The sequence below is a fragment of the Mytilus californianus genome, unplaced genomic scaffold, assembly GCF_021869535.1.
Source record: "Mytilus californianus isolate M0D057914Y unplaced genomic scaffold, xbMytCali1.0.p SCAF_3, whole genome shotgun sequence".
Classification (NCBI taxonomy): domain Eukaryota; kingdom Metazoa; phylum Mollusca; class Bivalvia; order Mytilida; family Mytilidae; genus Mytilus; species Mytilus californianus.
This window is the reverse complement of record NW_026262679.1, coordinates 6,977,320-7,003,522: the sequence shown is the minus strand read 5'-3', so window position 1 is coordinate 7,003,522 and position 26,203 is coordinate 6,977,320. Positions and strand designations below refer to the sequence as shown.

General features: G+C 32.1%; 1 protein-coding gene and 1 long non-coding RNA gene across 2 annotated transcripts; both read right to left on the bottom strand.

Moving 5' to 3' along the window:
- Nucleotides 1–2,310: 2,310 nt before the first annotated feature.
- Nucleotides 2,311–6,127, bottom strand: LOC127733361 (uncharacterized). Its single transcript, XM_052242730.1, has 4 exons — nucleotides 6,123–6,127; nucleotides 5,665–5,895; nucleotides 5,113–5,301; nucleotides 2,311–2,332 (listed from the first exon to the last, which is right to left on the bottom strand). Exons 1-4 carry the CDS (start codon nucleotides 6,125–6,127, stop codon nucleotides 2,311–2,313), a joined length of 447 nt encoding a protein of 148 aa, XP_052098690.1.
- Nucleotides 6,128–11,614: 5,487 nt separating this feature from the next.
- On the bottom strand, nucleotides 11,615–19,146 carry LOC127733898 (uncharacterized). Its single transcript, XR_007997276.1, has 2 exons — nucleotides 19,028–19,146; nucleotides 11,615–11,894 (listed from the first exon to the last, which is right to left on the bottom strand). It is a non-coding gene; the product is annotated as an uncharacterized LOC127733898 (long non-coding RNA).
- Nucleotides 19,147–26,203: the final 7,057 nt, after the last annotated feature.

The following is a 26,203-nucleotide window of genomic DNA, read 5'->3' as shown; positions in this document are numbered from 1 at the left end:
CACAACAGTTACAATAAGCAGACGTTCTCATGGGAATGAACTGTGCGCATCTCCTTGTCAACCTCTTCTTATTTGCATACGAGTCGGAGTTTCTATGATACACTTATCAAAAACAAGAAGATCAAAGAAGCCAGATCATTTAATTTCACATTCAGATATATTGATGATGTTCTTTCAATTAACATTTAAAGTCTTCTAATTTGGTTCCATTAATATATCCTCTAGAACTAGAAATTAAGGAAACAACATACACGGCTTTCATCGTCTCATTTTTAGACTAATACCTCGAATTTGACATAATTGGTCATCTTAGTAACAAAATTTATGACAAACGAGACGATTTTAATTTTGAATTATAAATTTCCCCCCACTTTAGCAGCAATATACCAACTTCACCTGCATATGGGATATACATTGCTAAACTCATTCGGTATTCAAGAGCTTGCAGCTGCTGCTTGACTTTATAAAACTTGTTGAACCAGGGTTTTGTCAAAGAACGTCTCGTTCTTTTTCTTAAAAAAGTTCATCGGAAGATACCAAGACCTTGTTGATAAATATTCCGTATCAACTCCACAAATAATACATGATGGATTGGTCTTGAAGTATAGATTCTAAGTACAGACATTGTTTATCATCCTAATAACATGTTATAGTGTTCTTTTTATTTGTCTTTGTATATTTTTAACCTTTACTGTTTGGTCCATTTTTGGTATACATTTTGGCGTGGCTAGGTATTTATACATCCCGTCATTGTGTTATTGTGCTATTGTCAATTTTGTATTCTGGTCTTTCATTTTGCTTATGTACTTTGTCTATAGAGTGTCCATATGCCATTTTGTTTTTCTTTGTTGAAAAAGTTCTTTGTTTTTATAGTGATTATGATAATAACACAAGGTGGACTGCTGTACCCAAATTTTTGACATTTTTACCTATTATGTCTGTTTGTTTTGCTCACACATAGTTGTCAATATAATGGAATTCCATATGACTGTCATACAAGTGAGAGGTTGAGCTAGCTATAAAACCAGATTTAATCCATCATTTTCTGCATAAGGAGATGTCTGTACCAAGCCAGGAATATGACAGTTGTTGTCCATTCGTTTGTTTCAGCTTTTAATTTTGCTATATCATAAGGAACGTTTCGTTATGAATTTTCCTTGGAGTTCGGTATTTATGTGATTTTACTTTTGATTGCTTACATTGTTTCCTGGATATAAATTTACGGCAGACACGCAAGTTTATCAGGGGCCAAAGCTCATTCCTGTTTTTGTGCCACTGTTCCAGTCATGTGTGACATATGGAGCAGGGTCTGCGTACCCTTGCGGAGCACCTGAGATCACCTTCCGTTTTTGGTGGGGTTCATGTTGCTCAGTCTTCAGTTTTCTTTGTTGTGTTTTGTGTACCATTGTTTGTTTGTTTTTTGTTTTTTTCTTTTTAGCCAAGGCGTTGTCAGTTTTTTTCTCGACGTATGTGTTTGAATGTCCCTTTTATTTTTTTCGCCTCTCTCTTTGACATGATTGCCCCAGATAATATATCCGCACGTCTGGTTCTGACTATTCCCAGGAATAATGTCTCCCTCCCCAACCAAACCCGTAAACAGTAACAAATAAGGAGCTGTGGTATGATATTATATTGACCGATTTAGACGAAAATTATACTGAGCAACACGAACCTCATTAAAAACTGGGGGTGATCTTAGGTGCCCCGGAATTGTAAGCAGATCCTGCTCCGCATGTGGCAACAGTCGTGTTGTTCATATTAATACAACACCGGTGATAAGTCTATTTCGGTAGGTCACATTCGGGGAAAAGTTGTCGGGATTGTAGTTACGATAAATGGAAAATATCATTTGTCATCTGTGAAACTCGTGATGGCGTCCGTAAATTTTACGAAGGGACGTTTTCAACTTCACCACTTGGAACTCTTGGTTTTCACTCAGCGGGATTCGAACCCTTGATTCTGTGACATCGTATATATTATACATGTATAAATATATATTTACTTTGATCTTTAAAACAGAATGTCATTTTTATGAAAAAAATTGAGGTGCTATCCCATAGATAAAATCTACAATTGAATATATCTTTTGACTATATGTGCCATTGAGGTGCTGTCCCATAGATAATATCTCGATATCTTTTGATTATATGTGTCATTGAGATTCTGTCCCATAGATAATATCTATATATCTTTTGACTATATATGTCATTGAGGTGCTTTCCCATAGATAATATCTAGATATCTTTTGATTATATGTATCAATGAGTGCTGTCCCATATTTAATATCTAGATATCTTTTGATTATATGTGTCATTGAGGTGATGTCCCATAGCTAATATATAGATATCTTTTGATTATATATGTCATTGAGGTGATGTCCCATAAATAATATATAGATATCTTTTGATGATATGTGTCATTGAATTGCTGTCCCATAGATAATATCTAGATATCTTTTGATTATATGTGTCATTGAGATGCTGTCCCATAGATAATATCTAGATATCTTTTGATTATATGTGTCATTGAGGTGCTATTCCATAGATAATATCTAGATATCTTTTGATTTTATGTGTCATTGAGGTGCTTTCCCATAGATAATATCTAGATATCTTTTGATTTTGTGTCATTGAGATACTGTCCTATAGATGATATCTATATATCTCTTGATAATATGTGTCATTGAGGTGTTTTCCCATAGATAATATCTAGATATCTTTTGATTATATGTGTCATTGAGGTGCTTTCACATATATAATATATAGATATATTTTGATTATATATGTCATTCCGGTGCTGTCCCATAGATAATATCTAGATATCTTTTGATTGTATTTGTCATTGAGGTGCTTATCCATAGATAATATCTAGATATCTTTTTATTATATGAGTCATTGAGGTGCTGTCCCATTGAGTATATCTAGATATTTTTTTATTATATTTGTCATTGAGGTACTTATCCATAGATAATATCTAGATATCTTTTGATTATATGTGTCATTGAGGTGCTTATCCATAGATAATATCTAGATATCTTTTGATTCTATGTGTCATTGAGGTGCTGTCCCATAGATAATATCTAGATATCTTTTGATTATATGTGTCAATGAGGTGCTGTCCCATAGATGTATTCTTCACAAATCCTTTAGAAAACATTCAATAGTCATTTTTATCGATCTGATGAGTTACGCTCTGTTCAACTAATAGTTTGCTTTAATGTTGTGCTGTAAAACGAATATCCAAGGTTAGGGGGAGGGTTGAGCGTTCACAAACATGTTTAACTCCACCACATCCTTCATGTGCCTGTCTCAAGTCAGGAGCCTGTAGTTCAATGGTTGTCGTTTGTTCATGTTCGAAATTTTTTTTTCGTAAATTGTTTTGTGATAAATTTGGCCGTTAGTTTTCTCAATTGAATAGTTTCATATTTTTTCATTTCGGGGCCGTTTTATAGTTGACAATACTGTATCGGTTTTTCTCATTGTTGAAGGCCGTATGGTTGCCTATATTTTTTCACATCTACTTCATTTGAACTTTGTTTATTGTAAATATTTCTACATCTAGCACCACTGAAGAAACATTTATTGTTAAAATAAGCATCTGGTGCAGTAAAATTAGTATCGCTTATGTTATTCGATACACGAAATACCGGACAAACTCGACAAATTGCTGTTTATAAAATGTCATTTCCAAGTGACATATTTCTGAGAGTGATATGTTATTCAAGCCAATGCAAATAAAGGCAACAGTAGTATACCGGTGTTCAAAAATCATAAATCGATTGAGAGAAAACAAATCCGGGTGCAAAGACGAACAGATGACAACACACTTTGTTTTCAGCTTACTTTTATTATCCAAAGAAAGACAAACTCAACAGAATAGTTCGTTAGAAATGAATTGCAGTATCTACATATCGCAACAATTTATTTTTATACACCAATTAGCCAAGGGATTGATCATTGAGGGTATTTCAAAGGAAGCTCTGATGAAAGGGTTATCACCTATATCATATAAAAATTGATCAGGGAAAAAAATCCACTGAAACATAATAACTTCCGGTTTTGAAATCCAGTTACGGTGTATAATTATTGTTGAACAAAAACTGAAACAAACAACTACCGTCAATATTATTAAATACACGTAATGCCATATACACTAACATGTCTGTTTTGAAAAATGTCACTTCCGGTTGAGTGATATCAATACACATTTTTCTTGTGAAAACAAGTTTTTGGTAATTCAAGGGTAAATTTTAGAAGCACTATAACTGATTGATAGCATATGCCAAACATGTTATCGACAGCTTGCCAAACTACGATGAAGCACAACTCGAGTGGTGGGAGAAAAAAAAAGAATAAAAACAAACCCGAGTTGTTTACCAGAGAAAGGCCGTTGAACAGATCTCATTGATACTAGCGGTGTATAAGTACAAGTTATTAGTAGTTGTTTCAATAGTGTTAATCTGATTTGTTGTGAACTATGCTTGTTTTATCAGTATTTATATAGCATGTGCTTTTTTGTTTTTATGTCTGGACTTTACAATAACATATTTTTTTAAGTTCAAAACCACTGATGCAGTAGGAAGTCTGGTTATATAAATTAATGCGACTGAAATCTCCCATCATATTAAAGTTGCTATCTGATTCATCATATCTTACTGTAAATTCAAACATTGCATCTCCAGGTACAGTTTGTAAGGAGATTTGATAATCGATATATGCTGACACACGATGTCCATACAAAATGCGTAATTTCTCTCCCACATGAGAAGTTTGTACATATTTTAAAACAACGTCCGTAGGAATGAATTTTGAAGCTGTAATAACACGTTTTAAAAATAAAGTTTCACATTGTTTGAAGCTTGCTATTTTTGAATTAAGTATTTGAATAAAATGCCTTGCAATTTTTCCAACAGTTTGATCACCCGTGGACAAAACATGTTGTGTTGAGCACGTACACCAATGAGGAAGTATATTGGCATCTTTACATCTACGAGTTTGTGGTATTGCGTTAAAAAGACTTAGGCCTCGTCGAATTTTGCTGTTTTTAATGTTGTACGTATAGAAATTCAAGATGTGTGTCATTGTTTCAAATATATCAAATGGGGATATTAACCTCTGCTGGTTGGTTTTACAATTTGTGTATATTTCAGGATACTTAACTTTAAACCACTGTGGTAGAATTATGAACAGAAAAGGCAAACGTTCTTCCATTTGTCCAATAAAGGTTTGTCTAAATTGACCAAAACGTATTCCATGGTCGCTATAAAAAAAAATTATGGTGTTGTTCAAAGTTGACTCCTCACTTAAATTTTTAAAAAATCTGTAGTATAAATCATCAGCCGTTTTAGCATTAGATATTTCGTCGTGTGTTAATCTTGTAATGAAGGTAAATGAAAAGTAAGGAGAAGTTTTAAATTTCTGTATAAAACGTCTTGTATATTCTAGATAAATGTCAGTTTCTGGTCGGGCGTGAACGCAGTGATGGTTAGTATTCCACATATCATGCATATCTTCCAAAACTAGTGACAGTGGCCGGTCAAAGTAATCTGCTGTTGGTTTTTTAAAGCCGGCCTTTCCGTAATCAAACATCTGGCCGTAGGGAGCATCTTCACTGTAAAGTGTTCTGTAACCTTTCTTTGAGAATTTATTCCAAATAAAATCAAACTGGTCAAATGAAACATTTTTTAAAGAGGTATTCAATGGCAATTCATGCACAAATTTTCCTGTTGTCATTGGAACCATATACAAAAAAGTGTTATCGGCGACTTTGTTGTATCCAAGATAATCTAATGCTGAGAGGTTTTTAGATAAGAAGTGTCTTGTTTTTGGCATATAACGAATCATGTTATTTCGGGAAATTGAATCGACACCAATCATAAGAATGCTCAAATGACGTCTATTGTGGGAATGTTTCTGAAAATTTTCAATGCATCGTCTTTCTACTTTCTTTTTAAGATGCACAAACGAGAAAGCATTTCTATACACAACATGATTGTAATTATCAAAACATCGCACTCTAATAAAATCATCATGGATCGTTTGATTATCAGTAAAAGGTTTACTCTCATTTATGAATCGAAAGAAAATGTGATCAGTATTGGTGTTTATTGGTCTCCATATTACGTCATATTTACAGTATTTTAATGTAGGATTCCGAGCTTGTACATAATCCCAGTTAATAAAAATTGTATTATGTTTTACATACACGATATCTTCATTCTCTCTGCAAGTCAAAATTGAGCGCGTTGGGAAATACGAACGTATAGACATATCAAAAGGATCAAGTTTCATAATTTTGCATCCTTCTGTGTTAACGAGTAGCACACTGGTTGTATTTCTGGGTTGAAACAATTGCTTTTCAAGCATAAACGTATTTTGAATTCTCGTAAAACCTACAAATATAACTGACAACAACAGACAAAACTCGAAGAAACAGCTTCATCTCACCATTCTAAAAAAAAACAAAAAAAAAAACAGCCTATGATCGTATTTTCTTTAAAACAATATGAAAGTAACTTTTGTATGAAACAAAATCAAGCTGCCTGATTAAGATTCTTGCGATATGTTGTATACGTGTATTTCCGGTTTATAAAAATTCGAAATACTGGTTGTTATTAATCGCAAAGCAAGATTTGTCGCGCTTTTTTAGAATGCTTACTGTTCAATGATCGTCCACTTCGAAATGTATTTGTCTTTTTTGGAAAACTAGAAAGACGAAATATGCGTCTTGCCTTAAAAATTGTAAGGCTGGTATATTTGGGTCGATGAGATTGTTGATCAACGTTTTGTTCACTGAGGGTTCCACCAGCCCAATAGTCAACACTACTCGATTGTTATTATGAAATTTAAATTTTACGTCACTTTTGTAAATTTACTACATATATAACTAAAAAATAATTCGTAAGAAGAAGGCTTTAATTCCATCAGACATAGGTGACCATACCCATATTTGGCACAACTATTTAGAAGTTGTGTTTGCACTGCTCTTTAATGATGATTCGTATGTAGACAAAAAACGAGTCGGGCATACAAAGTGACCAGCCTTTTGTCTTTGATGAGTTGTTACACGAATAGTCAATTGAGAAAATAGAAAAAAAATGTATGATGATAACATCTATGTCATTGAACTCTGGTAGATAGTTGTCTCATTGGCAATCACATCACATGTCATTACTTGATATTTCAGTACTAACCTGGCAAGTTCTAGAAATGAAAGGATATTCAATATAACGATGCGTTTCTTCTAAATTATGTTTTTGTTTATAAATTCTCTAACGATTAAAAGTCGGTGATCCAAGCTTGAAACTTCTAAGTTGAATTCGACTTGAATACGAAATGTTATTACTTCCGTCAAATAATTGTATACAATTGTACTAAACGAATATATATTTTTCCTTCAAAGACAACATGATAATAGGTTTCATGGCAGACGTTTCAAATTCTATTTGTAAATTACATGATATTGAAAAGGAGTGTGAAACAATTTCGTTTTTCTGATCACTGTTTGAGTGTACGCGTATACTTACAATTTTTAGTCAATATAGGCTAACTCCCTGTATTGAAAAACCTGAATAACATAGAGAACATTTTTCAAAATAAAAAAAAAAAAGAATTAATAGAGGTATTAATGCTATAACTTCATCTAGTTTATATATTGACGCTACCTTTCAAATCATTATACTATTTATGAAACTATTAGGTTGGTGTCGTTGATGAATTTTTATATACCACCCTCCATTTGCACATAAAACCACATATAATTTTGTATGCGTACACAAAACCCAGTGGTTTATTATTTTTTATATATTGTCAATTACATCAGACATCTGTATAGAAATAATCCTATTTTAACATGAGACATCTTATTTCAGATATGAACGTGTTATGACAGGGGACCACAACATCGTTCAAGAGCAAGATTTTTAAACGTTATACAATGGAACCAGTCGATTGTCCTTCATATAAACCAATTTAAAAAAGAGTAGCTTCAGGTCAAGTATGACGCTCTTCCAACCTGAACAACAACAGCAGACTTCTGATAACAAAATATTTTTTTATTATCATTTGAATACAAGTATGAATATTGGCCTACTCCAGTTTGTCCAGCTCGGATTGACTCGAGTTCAAAGATCAGTGCTAATGCGTATGTGCACAACCTTTCCGAATCGAAATCAAAACTCTTCCATCGAGTTGACTATCAAAATGGAAGATCATAGTCCCAAAAGTTCTGTAAAAACAAAAATCACAGTTGAATCTGATTGTACAGTACGGTCAAGACAATAAAATTACCAATAATCCAAACCATATACGAATCAGGCACAGATGATTCTTCTTTTAGGGAGGGAAGCATTTTTAAAAAAAAAATAGTTTGATTCAGAGTTTCTTGAAAAAAATATTTTGTATCATATGGGAATTGAACAAAAAATTGTTTCTGCTGAATACTAGAATACAAAAAATCATTATGTTTCAAAAAGAAAAAGTCCTGATCCTGTAAGCTATTGGAAAAAATAGTTTGTTTCTGAAAAAAATTGTGAAAAAAAAATTTGTTCTGAGAAAACCCACCCACAACAACAAAAGATGGTTGGTTCCCTAAAAGCTTTCTGAAAAACGGTCTAGGTGTATTAATGGGTTACCTAGCGACAGACGGACAGACAGTCAGATTGAGAAAATCACCATATCCCTTTCAGCGTGATGCGCTGATGTATCAAACACTCCCGTGTCCATGTACGCCCAGACATTAATTTCTGTTATATTTATAAACATCACCGACAGTTAATATACACATGAACAATATTTGTTGATGCCAAAATACAGGCAAAAATAAATTCCCCTTGTCAGCCCCTTTCTTTAGCTGTATTTTGTCAAATGTCCGTTATTTTGTATTATACTTTTCTTTGCTGGAGCTGCTTGACGCCATTTTGAAACTCTACTAAACCAGCCCCAACACAGGGTTGATATCGAGTTAACTCGGGTAGGTTCAAAAGGTCAAACTCAGGGGGTTCGATTGTCAGTCGAGTACCTCGACAGACTCTACTAACCCGAGTAGGACGAATTGAAATAGGCCATTGTGATTATTTGAGTATCATATTTTACAATTGACTAAGACAGTCCTAAAAGTTTACTAACACGCCCTTGTATGGTTGTAAGACGTACATTAGACAGCTAAGTTGACAAATTATACTAGTGTGATGTCCAGGATCTCCACAGAGAGGAAACGACAGAAAAAAATAGCACAACTCAGCTTAAGCATAACAAGATATTACAAAAGCTTATTGTATAGCTGTAACTTTAATAAAAAAAGTAGAACATTTTTGTATCAAATGAAAGCTTAAGGACTTAGAACTACAGTAGAACTGTTAATAGTTCCTCTTGAATAATAGAATAGATATATAAAACTCTGAAAAGAGGGCATATGTGTCCTGTTGTTCAGATAAGAAGTACCTGTTTGTGTACGCTAAAACTTTCAAGAACCAGTGCACTCTTAAATGCAATTAAGGATATGTTGAATTTTTAAATCAGATTAAGGTATATTGTTGATACAGTACATGCAAGCTTATGCGTTACTATTTAAGTGATCAATCAGCGGTCAATGATCAGTCACTAATCAGTCAAGCTCGCGTCAAACTCACGTCACCAATCCGTTTGTTGACTTTTATTTACTTTTATTTTTGTTATTAATCATTCAGCAAAGTTTTAAGAATTAAAAGAAAAGAGAAATATCGCAGGTAGGTTAAGGAACTTTGAAACGTAAATAGTGGCAAAATATGATATATCAAGAATAAAATTGTTCAAACCAAAATTCAGGAATCCAAGTTGTTGAATTTATATATTCGTGTAGTAAGGATTTGATAAACCGAAATTTTGGTCATGATCGCCTAGGTCGCGTGACTTCTACAGGGGTAAAATGCCTTAACCAAATTGGCAACTAACGGGTTACTACACTGAATTAAACGACTCCTTGTGCTCTACCGTTTATTAAAAGGTTGCGCGATTTTCCAGAAGTGAACATATTAAATAAAAATAATATTTTTAATTTACCCGGCAGCATATAACGTTAAACTTGTACATAGTTTCGTTCCTATTTTGATTACAGTTTCATATTCAATAAGCGCGCAGCACTTTTCTCTTAGGTTATATTAAAAGAATTGTTTATTTATTGTGATTTCAAATAATTCTGCATAAATGTGTATGTTTCAGTTACAAGAATGCAAGTTCTTATTATTGCGATACTAACCTAGTCACATTAATTCGCATTCAATAATTTCTGAATTTACAGTACATGTATATAAAGTTTGAGCGGTTTGAAAAAGGGCAATGTGAAACGGAAGAAAAATAAATAAACATAGAAGTCTCATCTGTGTCTAATTTTGATAATCAAAATGACAATAATTTATGAATACATGTATCTGTAAATTTGACATGACTGAAAGACTTAGTATGTTTTCTGTCCAAATACAATCTAATGGAACATACGTGTAAAAGTTCAACTTTTCCTGGGATTCATGTTTAATACCAAATCGTTGCTTTTATGTTTAACGTCTTTCAATATTTCTTTTACCATAACTGATGTCCTTTTGCATGTTTTCTGTGTTTGGCATCAGTTTTGATTGAGCTATTGATATATTTATTTTATTTTTCTGCATTGTCCTTGGAATTTGAACTTGTCAATTGCTGGTATTCCTTGATATCTATATTAAGCTAGCTGCCAGGGTTTTAATTATCTCTCATGTTGACTGACACTTTTCACCTTATAGTAGATTCTTTTAAATATATTACAAGAATATAAAAAATCCTAAATTTAGCTGGTGAATGTACATGAAACTTTCCGTAACATGGGAATTAAAAGTACAGGGTACCGCCTCCTATTGAACAACCTGAATCTCAAACTTTAAACCTGGATCCACCACTGCATGTTTCATTTGTCATTATTTACACAATTTTCTAAGGATTTCTCAGGGTTGAACTTTTTTCTGGTTTCTTTTTATTGTAACACCCTCAATTGTTAAAGGCAGTACAATTTACAAGATGAGCATTTAAGCTAAATGGCTATGTTGTATGAATTTTGCTCATAGTTGTAGTCCTTACACTGACCTTTAGTTGTTGACTTCTACGTCATTTAGTTGCTTGTCCATCTTGCGGAGAGTTGTCTCATTAGCAATGAAACCACATTTTCTTATTTTTATATGTACCCATACATGATATATAATTCCCTTTCTTAATCATGTTAATGTCGCAGTAAAACTCTCAAAAACATGTTTACTATGTCACATTTTATATGCCAGTCTCTCAAGCTAAAGCTGATGTTGTTTTTTTTGGTTGCTGTCTGTCATTATTTATTAATTTGTGTATTTAATGTAGCATAACTCAGGTAATTATTAAGATTTTCTCAACAAAATAAATTTGCATTCACATTTTGTCATCCTGGGCCTTTTCAGCTTTATACAATGTACATATAAAACATGTATAATGCACATGATAAAAGTTTTACTCATTGTTGAACGCTGTACAGAGACCTATAAATAATGGTGATGAAAGACTCAATAACTTACATAAAAATCTGAAATCGATCTGACCTAATTACGCATCAATGCTCATGAAATTGTAAATACAGTGCATAAAAAGAAATATTTAATCAAATTAATGTTTTTAACATGCTGTTTGACATCACCATGATCACACTGTGGAATGTCTGGTTGGGAAGTTAACTGTTGCCCTGAACACATTGTTTTCCATGTTTTCTGGATGACGATAAAATATGTGTTGAAAACGAAGTATTTTGACACAAAGCCTGTGGATTACCAACTGTTCATACATTCTGCAGTCAATTATTGCAATTTATTAGTACATGTAAGGTTTATCTTTTGCACTTTTGTTCTCATCATTGTCATCTTGAACCTGTAATAATAAAAAGAAACAATTTACAATTGTGTACACAAAAAAGAACCCATCCAGTAAGCAGTATTACAGATACAAATAATGTTCATATATAAACATGTATGACTTATATTGTATTCCAAGTATACATGCAATAATTCTGTAAAAAAAAGGTATTAAAAACTTAACACTATCCACCTAACATTTTTGTAAAACAGTCGTCGCTAACTATAAATATAACAAGTTTTTGCAAAACAAAAATTGTTTGTTAATTTAATTTTCTTCAGTCCAAAACAAATTTTAATTAAATGCTTGTTTCCAGCCTCCAAGTTGAAACAAAAAGGTTCAGGTAGGTAATTCGCCTTTTCGAAATCTATAGGACTATGGGTAATCCCATTGTTCGTACACCAAAATGAAAATAACGTCACATCATTGAATGGAATTCCAATATTCAATACGTGTTAAGCCAATAACAACTTTTTCGTGAACGCTTTTGAAAATATTACCCAGAATGCATTATATTCCGAAACGACGAATTTATTTTATGTCTTAATTTTTTTAAATGATTATACAGATACATTTCAGAACAGTGAATATTCTAACTTCAAAACTATACCAAATTAGCATTAAACGCCATATAGCAACCCAGTCATACCAGTGTTCGCGATCCCCAGGGTCTTTCAATGTCATGGAAATGTGATGCTATATTTTTTGAATGTGAAGCTATCTCAGCCAGTGGCGGATCCGGAAATGTTCATAAGTTGGGACCCACTGCATTGACTGCCTAAGCAGGGGCCCGCTCCTGTCATGCTTCAGTGATTTTCTAATTTTTTTCAGCCCCCCCCCCCCTCCCCATTGAATCCACCTCTGTATCTGAGTTAGTTTTGGTATAGATAATGTTATGAATGTGATGCTATAATTTTTATAATAATTCTTTATTGTCATATATATAAGTAAAATGATACTCGTGACATAAAACAAAAAAATAACGAGATGATATTTTTAATTTCCCAGTTTACCAAGATGCTAAACAAAGTGTCTGGGGAGAACACTGTGACCTATAGTTGTTAACTTCTACTTCATTTAGATCTGTTCATGCTGAGAGTTGTTGGCAATCATAACATGTTTTCCAGTTTTAATATTACTTATTTTATATTATTTTATAAGAGAGGAAAGCTAGATACCAGTCAGGGATATAACTCTATAGGGTTATTACAGAAAATATCTTGCATGTGTTATTACAGATACTTTCATGAGTTGTCTACTCTTTAATCCTTAAATTTTCTAAATCTGTAATAACATGTTTGTTATTTGTAAAATAAATCATAAATATTTTAATTTTTAGTGGGCTCTAGGGAACTCTTGAAACTTTGCGCAGAAACTAAATGCATAGCCATGATAACTAAATTTTGAATTAATACATTTTTCATTAACCATAATAAATCAATGAGACGAGGCTTTTAAGGGATACACTTAGCTGTAATAACAAGGCTTAGTTATTAATTAAGGCATGTAACTTACTATATGAGACACTTGGTAATTACTGGGAAGCTTGCGCAGAACCTCATTACATGCTCTGATCATTTTTCCTTACAATAAATTAAAATACATTGTAATTAGGCATGATGTATGTCTGAGCAAATGCTTTGGAGTGATGTAGAGAAGCTGTAATAACACCCTTTAGTTATTACAGACATACTTTTTCTGTAATAACATAGGTATACTATGCATGATTGGCAAACTATGAACTGTTATATCTTTCTATACTTAATAAGCGAGTGACTTATTTCAAAAAGACGCTTAGTTAACGACTTTAATGCACCCACCTAACACACGGCTGTATTATATATCATTCGAAAGCTAATAATCTGTACTTTCTGATTTGTCCGGTCGTAAAAAAATCGTACGGTGCATTTTCTGTTAAATCAAGATCAAAGGTCATGAAAAAACATTCCAATTTTTGCGATTACTAAACAAAAAGCCATTTTCTAATTCTTGTACCATAAAATTTTTCAAAAGATCATATGAACTTTATATAACAAAATACATTATTTCCAAATCAAACAAAAAATAAGAGGTTATATGCGCAATATTTCCCGAAAATTGAAATTCATCACAAATCCTAAAAAAATGAAAAATTGTTCCAAAAGCAAAATATATCTTGGGGGATCGATATTTGTAAAAACAAAAAATGCAAAACAAAATAGATAAATAATATGTTTTAGGTCAAGGAACATTTGTTTTGGAATTTTAAGATGCAATTATTAATTATTGTTCATAGAACAGCCTTCTATTGAAGTGTTTGCAGTTGCCCAAAAATCTGCCATCTGCAAATAGCGATCATTTTGATATTCTTTGTTAAGATAGCACATCGCTAATTGTCAATATCAGGGAGTACAATGATTTTCCATAATAAAAGAAGGGGTATTTAAAGTTCGAAAAGAATATATACGAGCTAATTGAGGTAAAAATATGTTTTTTACGAAGTCAAACTTATTTACTTTTTTTAATCATGTTTAAATGCAAACATGACTTTGCGACTAAATCGTTGAAATAAGTAACCTTGTTTAGAAACACTTGGTTGTCTAAAGCGGGATGTAAACGAACTACATATAATGCTGCTGCTTCTTATTTAGTTTAAAATCGTGTTAGACTTATTAAATGTGTTTAGAAGTTTAATCTCTTTAATTATTTTAATAAAAGATGCTTCTATATATCTTTATTCTCACAAACCAAATTTTAAAGGTATAGAGATAGGACTGAGTATTTTCAACATAAGCTTTTAAAATACAAATGCAGGTCATTGTGTATGTAAAACACTATAAGCAGTTGTGAAATAAAAAAATGAAAAAGTTGAATACCTTCCTGACCTCATAAAATCATTCGCTGTTTTAGGCAGTGATCGTTTTCATGCTATGCTGTGTTTTGTGAACTGTTGTTCTTCTCTTGGACTTTAATTTTATTTTGTTCGTTGTTTTAATTAAGTTTATTTGATTCATGGTTTGAGATGTTGATTGTCCCTTTGGTATTATTTCCCTTTAAAGATATTAACTTGCAGTAATGAAAATCGGCAAAAAAATCGCCTCAAGGTAAAGTGAAGAAGATTAACGCAATAAGACAAATATCCGCGAAAATAACTTAATTTGCTCACGGTGATATATATATAGAACCAAATCGTTATCATGATACATTTAACTACAATGATCTACAATTTTAGAAACTTTTACTACTTGAAGAGTGACGAAATATCAAAGGGACATCAAACTCATAATTGAAAACGAACTGACAAAGCCGGGCAAAAAACGAACAAGACAAGCAACAGTATACAAAACACAGTATATATAACTACAGATTGAGTAACACAAACCCCCCAAAAATATTTGGGGTGAACTCAGGGGCTCCAAAAGGGTGAGCAGATCATGTTCCACATGTGACACCCGTCTTGTGGCTCGTGTAATTCCTACCTCGGTGCCAAGCCTTATTCGGTAGGTGACATTCAAGGCAGAAATGACGGTATTTTGGTTACGTCGATTGGAACTTATCAGTCGTCATCTGGCAAAACAGATATTTCATAATTGTCAACCAACTCGTAGTGGCGTCCATAAAATTTTCAAAGTGATGATTTCAACTTTGCATTTGAACTCTGGTTTAAAACCATGTTCAAACCACCATTTTTTTCAAATGTCCTGTACCAAGTCAGGCATATGGCAGTTGGTATCGAATAATCTGTTTCTTTGTATGTTAATGTTTGTTTTTGTAACAGTTCAGTGTTTCTGTTATTCCGTTGTGTTCCTCTTATAGTTGATGCGTTTCCCACGGGTTTGGTTTGTGACCCGGATTTGTTTCAGTTACAAGTAAATCGATTGATTACTATTGAATAGCGGTATACTATAGTTGCCTTTATTTAATATTTTCATTGTGAGCAGTTACGAACTATCACGACAATCGTGAAAGTAAATGCAAGCTCTGGAATATTGTATCAACTTGGAGATATATACTCCACAAGAAGATGCCGCGAAATCGCGTTACAATTGGGGAAGTGTTTAAATAAAGAGTTTTATTTAATTTTGCGGGCAGTACGTCGACTGAGCATGCAAAGACAAATTTAGGAAATGCAAAACCCTACATTTATACGTCATATCATAAATATTCCGACTTGTTATTGTTTCAGAGGAGTTGAGGCTCAATGAAATCGGTCTCCTCCTTTAATAGTATAGATATGCAGGTGTTGCTATAATGTTGCTACAAATGTACATAGAAATGAAAAGTTTATAATTGGTTAGTAAGGAGTGTTTTTATGGGCTGATTTATGCTCATCTCTTTTGTCGTAAAACTTGTTCTCAACCAACCTCATCGTCGATTTCAAGATAAGTGGTGAGAGTAAACTATATCTGTTGAGTCTTTTTTTTAATTTCAATGGAAAATACGAGTCCAACATTGTGACAAATTTGGCACTATTCAGCGAGATGACATCATCTATATAGTGGAAAGTGAAGTTTCAAGATAATGGTAGCTTCTTTTCAGTCGTCATCAGAAGCTCTTGCATGAAGTCATCCTCCTATGAAAAATGAACTAGTCATTCAAGCTATTCAGAAAGTCTAGTTGTAACTAGAATCGTTGCGTATTAATGGATTTTTTTCTTCAAAATTATTCTTATTTGATGAATTAATGCATTTAAACAATGAACAACGCAATTTAAGCAATCAAGAAGTCAAGTTTTATAATGTGTTTACTGGTTTTTAAATTCTTTTAAATTTCAATTTTCATCAATTTATTTTTTATTTATTTTTGTCTAAATTTTCAATTTATTTTTTATGGTTCACATTAAATAAATAAAAGGTCTTTTCACTACATCAATATTCATAATGAAGCTACAAATCAAACAATTAGAAAAGTCAAAAGATGTTTATTTCAGTCTGGTAGTTACAATGCAGATTGCAATCTCTTAGTTTCGCCCCCTTTATTCTAAGCAATAGTATGATTCGCACACATATTTTTTTTACTTTAAATTTTTCAGATTCTTAAGAATTTGTTTATTAAATCTTATATTGACCACATACAATGTTTAAATAGGAAGAAATGCTTAAAAGCTGTTTTTTTTCGCAGATGGTGGTATTTTGGGCAACTGCATGCGTTGTTATGATTTGCTGTTTGATTAGAAGTAAGCATAATTTTAGGAAATTTATGATGTCAAAAACTTCTTTGATAGTTATTACAAGGTTTTACTTAGTTTTAAGTGATTAGCAGTTGCATCAGAAAGAAACATTTGGGTTTTCACACATTTTGTTAACTTTTACTCGAATTTCAGGAAACATGTGCTGTCTATCAAAAACACGTTTTAAATATTTTAAAATGCATTTGATTAATGACCGTTTATCTCTCTGTTAAAAGTTTAATTGGTTTGCATATGTGAATTTAGTATATAAAAGTCATATTATGCAATCAAGTTGAAATCTTAGAAAATATGCACTTATTCGTCCTTGGCCTTTGATCTTGATTTGACGGAAATTGCACCGTACGATTTTTTTACGACCGGGCAAAACAGATAGTACAGATGTGTAGCTTTCAAATGATATATAATTTAGCCGTGTGTTAGGTGGGTGCATTAAAAATTTAATTTTATGGTTAAAGTCACTCGCCTATAAGTATACATAAAGACAATAGTAATATCAATAGAACTTGTATACATTTTAACAAAACTAATGATGTATATTGTCCCTTTGAAACATGTAACATACATATGTTATCACAGTTCTTTGATTTTGTAGTCCACAATAACAAATGTATGTTAGTTTTTGTACTATAGAGGTATATCCTTGACGGATACAATTGTAAATCTTTTTTATTTGGTACTTGTTTGATTCCGTGGGTGACATTTGTTTTTCAATATTTTCGAAGACACCTCCACATACATGACATCAATTTAGGTTGAATAATTATAATATTTATTTTCCCTTTTAATACATGTAACATATTTCATAAAGACTGTTATCATGGTTATATAAACATGATAAACAGAATGAAACAAAAATGAACTTTATTCTGGAAGTAAAACATGTTGAACAGAAAGAACTTGGGTAGCTGTCTCATGATATATGATTATGTACACAAACAATGTACAATGTACACCCTACATCTCCTTTTATTCATTTACATATTAAAGCACTACAACATGTACATATGTACAAAGTAGCATACAGAATAAAATAAGGGTATATACATTTGTATATATATAAGATTTACACTTGAGCATAGGACCAATAGCCCAGGTTTTTAAAAACTTCTTTTAGGTGTATCAGAATTTCTATTTATTAAGTACATGTACTACATTTTTTTACACTACAGACGAATAGGTATACGTACTATGCAAAATTTTCTTTAGAAAATAAGTATCTGGCCTGTGGCAACCAAGGAATATAAGATTCAATCAGCATACAGTTACACTTAAGTCTTTTCAAGTCTTTATGTGAATAAAAATCTAGAATTTCTGTTGTTTTGGCACGTTTTAAAACTGACCTTGCATGATGCAGCTTTGAAATTGAGGGAAAGTGTAGTTTGTACATGTACATTGCTAACTTCAAAACATCTGGCAGTGTCTTGCCTACACGCTGTCTACGAAGTTATAAACTCTGTGATAATAAAGGTGCTCAATACAGTTTATATTGATAATAAATATTGAGGTGGGGTCTTGTTGAAAATTCAGTCTAGTGTCTTCTTCTACTAAAGTTGCCTTAAGATTCATTTTAGACCTGGCAGCAACTTGTTATCATAATTGCCAATCTCATGTTCTGATATCACTCGCTCTCAAAAGAAATTATATCCATGATTCATGAATTCAAACAGAATGAATGTCAACTGGCCAAGCATGGCATAGGCTTTCTAGAGCAGATTAATTTTTTTATATCAAAAAGTGTAATTATAGCTTAACAAATTTCCAGATCAACTCATGGGTATTCTAAAACTTCACCTAAATTACACATAAACACTGTGGACCATCAAAGGACTTGCATTTTAGATAGTTCAGGGATAATTTCTAAATTCTACTAAGCAGATGGAAAAAAAGGGGATAATATAATACAACTTCAAGGGTAGATTTTTGACAAAATGAAGATAGTCGGCTACAGAAAACAGCAAAAAGACGACAGAATACTTACTCATAGTCAAAGTATGTCGTACGATTCTACTTGTTTGCTGAAATCCTTGGGTAAATGGGCCATTCTTCGCCTTATGCAACCAAAACAATCCGTCCGTTCAAAACATGTGGGTTTCAAGCTTCCTGTTGAATTGGTTTTCCAAATAAGGAAAATAAGCCACGCCTCCGTTGAGAGATCAACAAGAAGGATTTTTATACAATACAAGTTATGGCTTGTAAAATAATGTGACATATGGTTTTTAATTACAACAAATTATCATTATTTATCTAATTCTGCATAGTTTATAAATAAAAAGAGCGATTGACGACCAGAGAAATGAAGCGGACAGCGTCGTCACTATGGAGACGCAACGTTGCTTATTAATATTCATGAGCATCACAAGAGTTATTTGCCCCTGAAAAAAATGCCTTAACATACCCGCGATGCAAATAAAACAAAATCTAAATATTATTAAAGATTTGTGATTGTCGTTTTATTAAGGTTATTTTTTTCAAACCAGAAGAGTTCTAAAACGGTGGTTATCGCGACTGTTAAAAAACAATTCCGAAAATAGTCTGAAAAACGAAATGAAATGATCATTTATTACAAATGTCTGTGTATAATTTTCTTTAAAATAAAGAAATAAGCAAGTTGGAGACTCGAAAACTATGCAAATAAAATATAAAGAATATTTTCTCTCAAAATTAATCATATTTTTTTTAAGGGAACAACCCAACAAAAATAATTCTATCCAATGATGGTTTTTGTGTAATTAAATCTTAATGAAGTGAGAATAAAAATGCACTCTTATTAAACACATAGAAGAGTTTACATATCTTAATCCCTATATAATTCAATGTTTTTTTAAATTAACTTATCCAAAGGTAATTGAAATAACTGATTGCTAACAACAGTGCATTATTTTTGATAAACAGAAGAAATATTGGTATTTTTAAACAATGAAACCATTGAAATGAAGAAATATTTCCATTCTTATTCAACACAAACAAACGTTAAAGTATCTTTATCCTTATATTATTCATATCTTATAAAAAATACTTATATGAAGGCATTACTAATGGCTGCTTGCAAATGACGTTGCATTATTTCTGATAAAAAAGAAGAAAATTTTGCTTTTTTATGAAAAACAACCAATCCTGATGTACAAAAAGTACTGAAATCAAATGGCGGTTTATAATTTCTATTAGAATAAAAAGAAAATCATTCGTGTTTAACACAAACAAAAGTTTCGGTATTTTTCACCGTATATTATTAAAATTTTTAATAAAAAAAAACTTATCTTGAGGCCTTTGAAATAACTAATTACAAATAACATTGCATTAAGTTTGACAAATATTGGTAGTTTCAAACAATGCGAACAACATTCTAGTATATTTTTTCTGATATTCATTTAATTTTATGAAAAAACAACCAATCCTTACTTACAAAAAGTGCTAAAATCCAAAGGCGATTCATAATTTCTATTAAAATAAAGAAATTATTTCATTCTTATTCAACACAAACAAAAAAGGTAAAATCACAAAAATACTGAACTCCGAGGAAAATTCAAAACGGAAAGTCCTTAATCAAATGGCAAAATCAAATGATAAAACACATCAAACGAATGGACAACAACTGTCATATTCCTGACTTGGTACAGGCATTTTCAAATGTAGAAAATGGTGGATTGAACCTGGTGTTATAGCGCTAAACTTCTCACATGTACGGCAGTCGCATCAATTTCTATCAAATTGACAATGATGCGTGAACAAAATGTCACAAATAGAGGATCAAAAACAACATGGACCCCACCAAAAACTAGGGATGATTTCATGTGCTCCGGAAGGGGAAGCAGATCCTGCTCCACATGTGGCACCCTTCGTGTTCCTCATGTTGTTACAAAGCCGTTAAATAGTCTAATTGATAAGTCACATTCGTGAAAAGGGAAGGGGATTGTAGTTACGACATAAGGAACATATCCGATATCAACTGTACAACGAATATTCCATAACGGTCAACCAACTCGTGATGGCGTCCGTAATATTTACGAAGTGACGAGTACAACTTCACCATTTGGATCTCTTGGTTTAAAAATGCTGAAATCATCTCTTTTGTCGTAAAGTTGTGTTTTCAACCGACCCTCATAGTCAATTTCAAGATATAAGTCCTAATCAAATGGCAAAATCAAAAGCTGAAACACATCAAACGAATGGATAACAACTGTCATATTCCTGACTTGGTACAGGCATTTTCTTATGTATAAAATGGTGGATTGAACCTGGTTTTATAGCGCTTAACTCTCACTTGTATTATAGTTACAACGATGCGTGCACAAAACAGACATCATAGGTAACATTGTCAAAATATGGGTACAGCAGTCATCACTGTGTCACAATCTCAAAACAAACAAATATTTGACAAATAAGCACAAAAAGCAACTATCAAATATAACAACCACATTCATTGCTTACTTATAAATGTATTATAAATCAACCTATAAAGGATTGAAATATTCAAAATCCTGTGACTGCATTCACAACTACTCTTAGTGTAGAGTCGTGTTTGACGCCAGAAAATGTAAACGTCACACTTGAAGAATTTATAAGATAATTTTGTCGTTCGAAGTTTAAGTATTTTTCTCCCTATATTATTAAGATTTTATCATAAGGTCTTTGAAATAACTAATCAAAAGTAACATTGCACTATTTTTGTTAAAAAGAAAAAAAAATATTGGTAATTTTAAACAATGCGAACAACAGTTTAGTATCTTTTCTCTGATATTCATTTGATTTGATGAAAAACAATCGAATATGATCTAAACAAAGTACTAAACTCCAATGGGGGTTCATGATTTCTATTAAAACAAAAAATTAAATGCATTCTTATTCAACACAAACAAAAGTTAAAGTATCTTTATCATTATATTATTCACATTTTATACAAAATTACGTATCTAAAGGCATTTAGAATGACTGATTGCAAATGGCGTTGCATTTTTTCGGACATAAAAGAAGAAAAATATACATTTCGTAGCAATGCGAACAGAATTTTTGGTATCTTTTCCCTGAAATTCAGCATATTTTATAAAAAAAAAAACAACCAATCCTGGCGGTTAATAATTTTGCAATTAAATTTGCATCATTTTGGATAAAAAGAAGAAAAATTGGCATATTTAAACAGTACGAACACAATCTTAGTAGCTTTACTCTGATATTTATCATTATTTGAAGACAAAAAAAAAAACAAAAAAAAACAAACCGATCCTGATGTACAAAAAAGTAATAAATTCCAATGGCGGGTCATAATTTCCTTATAAATAAAGAAATAATTACATTTTAATCAACCCAAACAAAGCTTTAAATATCTTTACTGTTATATTAATTTTATTTTCATCATCTAGTGACATTAAAATGCATAATTGCTCAATAGAGTACTTATTTCAAATGATAACATTTTATCTGTTTTTAGTGATACAGAAACATTCTGAGCATGGCATTATTCTGCACTTATGTAATCTATTTGGCAGAAAAATAAGGGAACCAATGACGAAGTAATACATATAATGCGTGAAAAGTAGTTTATATATTTTTTGTGTGTTTTTGCGACCAAGTTGATTACAAATTAGACATATATTATGAAATAACACATTATTATGTAATTTCATAATATAAGTTAATCGAACAATTGTGTTACTATATTATGGGATTTCGTATTCATAAATCATTGAAATGCATAAAATGAAAAAAATATTATAATTTTAATTAATGTTTTCGGTCGTTTTTTTTGGCCTCGCGACTAATTTTGGGAAATTTCTAGAAAACAAAATTTATTTTTGAGTGGCGTTTAAACCAGGGTATAAGGAGCAACTGTCAGATTTTCTACAGCACGACAAAAAATATTAACGACACGGCGATTAATTATTGTTGTTGAAGACAACTACTATCTGTTTAAAATACAACTTTCGATTATAGTTCTTTGATAATTTGATTTTGTGAATACTAGTCTACTTTACATTTTCTAATATAAAAAACACAATGTTCAAAAAAATATATAATTGTATTACCTGTTTTCAGAGACACTCAAAATGTTAAAGCGTTGAAATACAATATTGTTATGAGGAAGGAAATGTATACATGAACGCAAGCTGATAAATCAATTTAAGTAATGACAGCTGTATACAAAAATTGAACATTGAAAATATTTACATCATTTGTTGCAAAAATCAAATGAGCATGCCTTTCTACACGTTTAAAATCACTGTACATGTACATAGATATAAGAAGATATGGTATGAGTGCCAATGAGACAACTCTCCATCCAAGTCAAAATTTATAAAAGTAAACCATTATAGGTCAAAGTACGGTCTTGAACACGGAGCCTTGGCTCACACTGAAATGCAAGTAATAAAGGGCTTAAAAAAATTACTAGTGTAAAACCATTCAAATGGGAAAACCAACGGTATAATCTATATAAAAATGAGAAACGAGAAACACTTATGAACCACATCAACAAACGACAATTACTGAACATCAGATTCCTGACTTAGGACAGGTGCAAACAATTGCAGCGGGTTTAAACGTTTTAATGGTACCAAAGGTTCACCCTTATCTGAAACAATAGTGTAACATCACAACATAGAAAGACACACTATAAAATATCAATTGATGTTTATAATGTCCGTAATCACAGAGGTTGTTTAACACTATAATTGTGTTTGAATTATCGGAATGTTCCACATGCTATACAATGTAGGGTCCAAAAAGGATTAATTCCTACAATTCACATCAGTCAGTTTTATTGATGAGGACAATTGCATGCAACGCTTTGTATTATCAGTATGAATAAAGTGAGAGTTGGATTCAAGTCAATAAGACAGCAAACCATATTTATATTTATTAAAAAAAAAAAAACAATTTACCACTTTACTTCCAATAAAATTATTCATTTTTGTGATGAATGTCACATTTATTCATTGTTTTCCAAATATTAAATACTCAACTAAGAGCAATGATAAACTTTTAAGATCGTAGTTTTGAACCATTTTTCAGCATGTATTATAAATTTAATTTTCCTTAATTTTTAAATGGTGGTAAAGATTAAAGGACTGTTTGAAAATAGCTCTAGTATATAAAAACATTCTGGAGTTACATTGTAACCTTACTTTATCTAATATCTTATTCAATAATATCTAGATGACTTGTGTGCAATATTTGTTGATTTACACAATCAAATAAATTGTTCATGTGCATGAACCGTCCTATATGTAGCTACATGACATCTCTGTAATTTGTAAAGTAACCGGTGTCTATGGAACGCCTCAGCTGTCTTATGTGGAACTCTGATATAAACGTTATATTGTTTTATTATTACTTGGTGATATTTTGTCTTTACATAATATGGTTTTGACATTGTTTCAGTATTTGATGGGATCCTGTCATTCTTTGATGTGGTTATCACATTACTTGATGAGGTAAAACCACGTGACCAATTTGGAAAAACTAGTTCTATTTTAAATAGATTTCCACGTTTTATGTGCCTTGGATGAGTGTGGCCATCCATCGAGTTAGAGTTCAAATTAAAGTTCGGGTTACTGTTCGAGTTAAACTTTGAAATAGTCTTCAATATCGAGTTAGAATTCAAGCCATTTTTAGAATTAAAGTTATAGTTAGCATTGAGTTTCGAGTTGAAATTCGAGTTTGAGTCACATTTAAAGGTAGAGTTCGAGTTACAATTCGACTTCAACTTTGAATTTGAGTAACCTTTTTAGCTAGAGTTCGAGTTAGACTCGAATTTGAGTCTCATTTAGATTAAAATTTCGAGTTATCTAATATGAGCTCGTATTTAAATTTTCTATCTCGGATCAAGGGCTTCCGGAAAGAGGGCCCAGGGATATGCGTACAAAAAATAAACAATGTTACAGTATACAAAACGCAACATAGAAATTGAAATTAAGTTAGATGTGGTGTGAGTGACAATGAGACAACTATCCACCAGAGTTTAAATGCAGTGGATGTAAGCAATCATAGGCAACCGTACAGCCTTCAATACACCGTATAGTCGGCTACTAAAGGCCACCATGTGAAAATGTGAAAAAAATCAAACGAGAAAACTAACGGTATAATTTATAACTAAACAATCTACGAAAAACAAATATGACACACATGAAACAACGACAACCATTTAACTACAGGCTCCTGACTTGGGGCAGGCACATAAAGAAAGTGTACGTGGCGGAGTTTAACATGTATGTGAGCGCTAAACCCTTACCTAACCTCGGACTGTAGTGTAACAGCACAACATAAGAAAAACAATGTAAAAAAAAACAGTTTCAATTGGCTTAACTCAATAGATCGGTATGACGTGGTTATATAAATCCATAGGGGTTGATCTCGGGTGCTCCGAAAGGGTATGCAGATTCTGCTCAACGTGTGTCATCCGTAGTGTTATTCGTGAAAGTACAAACCCTGTAATTTGGTTTTATTTGGTAATTAACATTCGAGGAAAACATGACGGGATTGTGGTTACGACAACTGGAAAATATCCGTCGTCACCTGTGAAACAGATATTCCAAAAAGTTTGTTTTTTCAATTAGTTCGAGGTATATCAGAGAATGCAATTTATAAAAATAAAAGATTGATATTCGTATATGTTCAAATGATCATACACATTAAAAAAAAATCGGAGAATTCTTATTTTATAGAATTGTTGCTTTGTCGCTAAGCTCGATCCCCCCATTAATGTAGCGGCAGCAAACCTATATTCCGTCGTCGGTAGTGGCGTCGGCGTCTTTATCATTTAGATCGTTAGGTTTCTCGTTTGAATTGTTTTTACATTTTTCATTTCGGGACCTTTTATAGCTTACTATGTGGTATGGGTTTTCACTATATATTATGAATATCAAACTGGCACTTTTGGCCCTCCGTAAATATAGAAGACAAGACATTTACCCAAACTCCTCTAAGTCACGTTTGTATCTACCTATAAACTAAATGTCTGCATGATATTAAAAAGATTGAGGGATCAGGAGGCTCTCACTATTGCTTTTTGCCCTTTGTCCTGAAATTTTGACAATTTTTAGCTGAATAGTGACAATCTAAGCCCTCATTGTTGAAGACCATACAGTCACATATAGTTGTTAACTTCTACGTCATTTGGTATGTGGTTTAGAGTTGTCTAATTGGCTATCATACCACATTT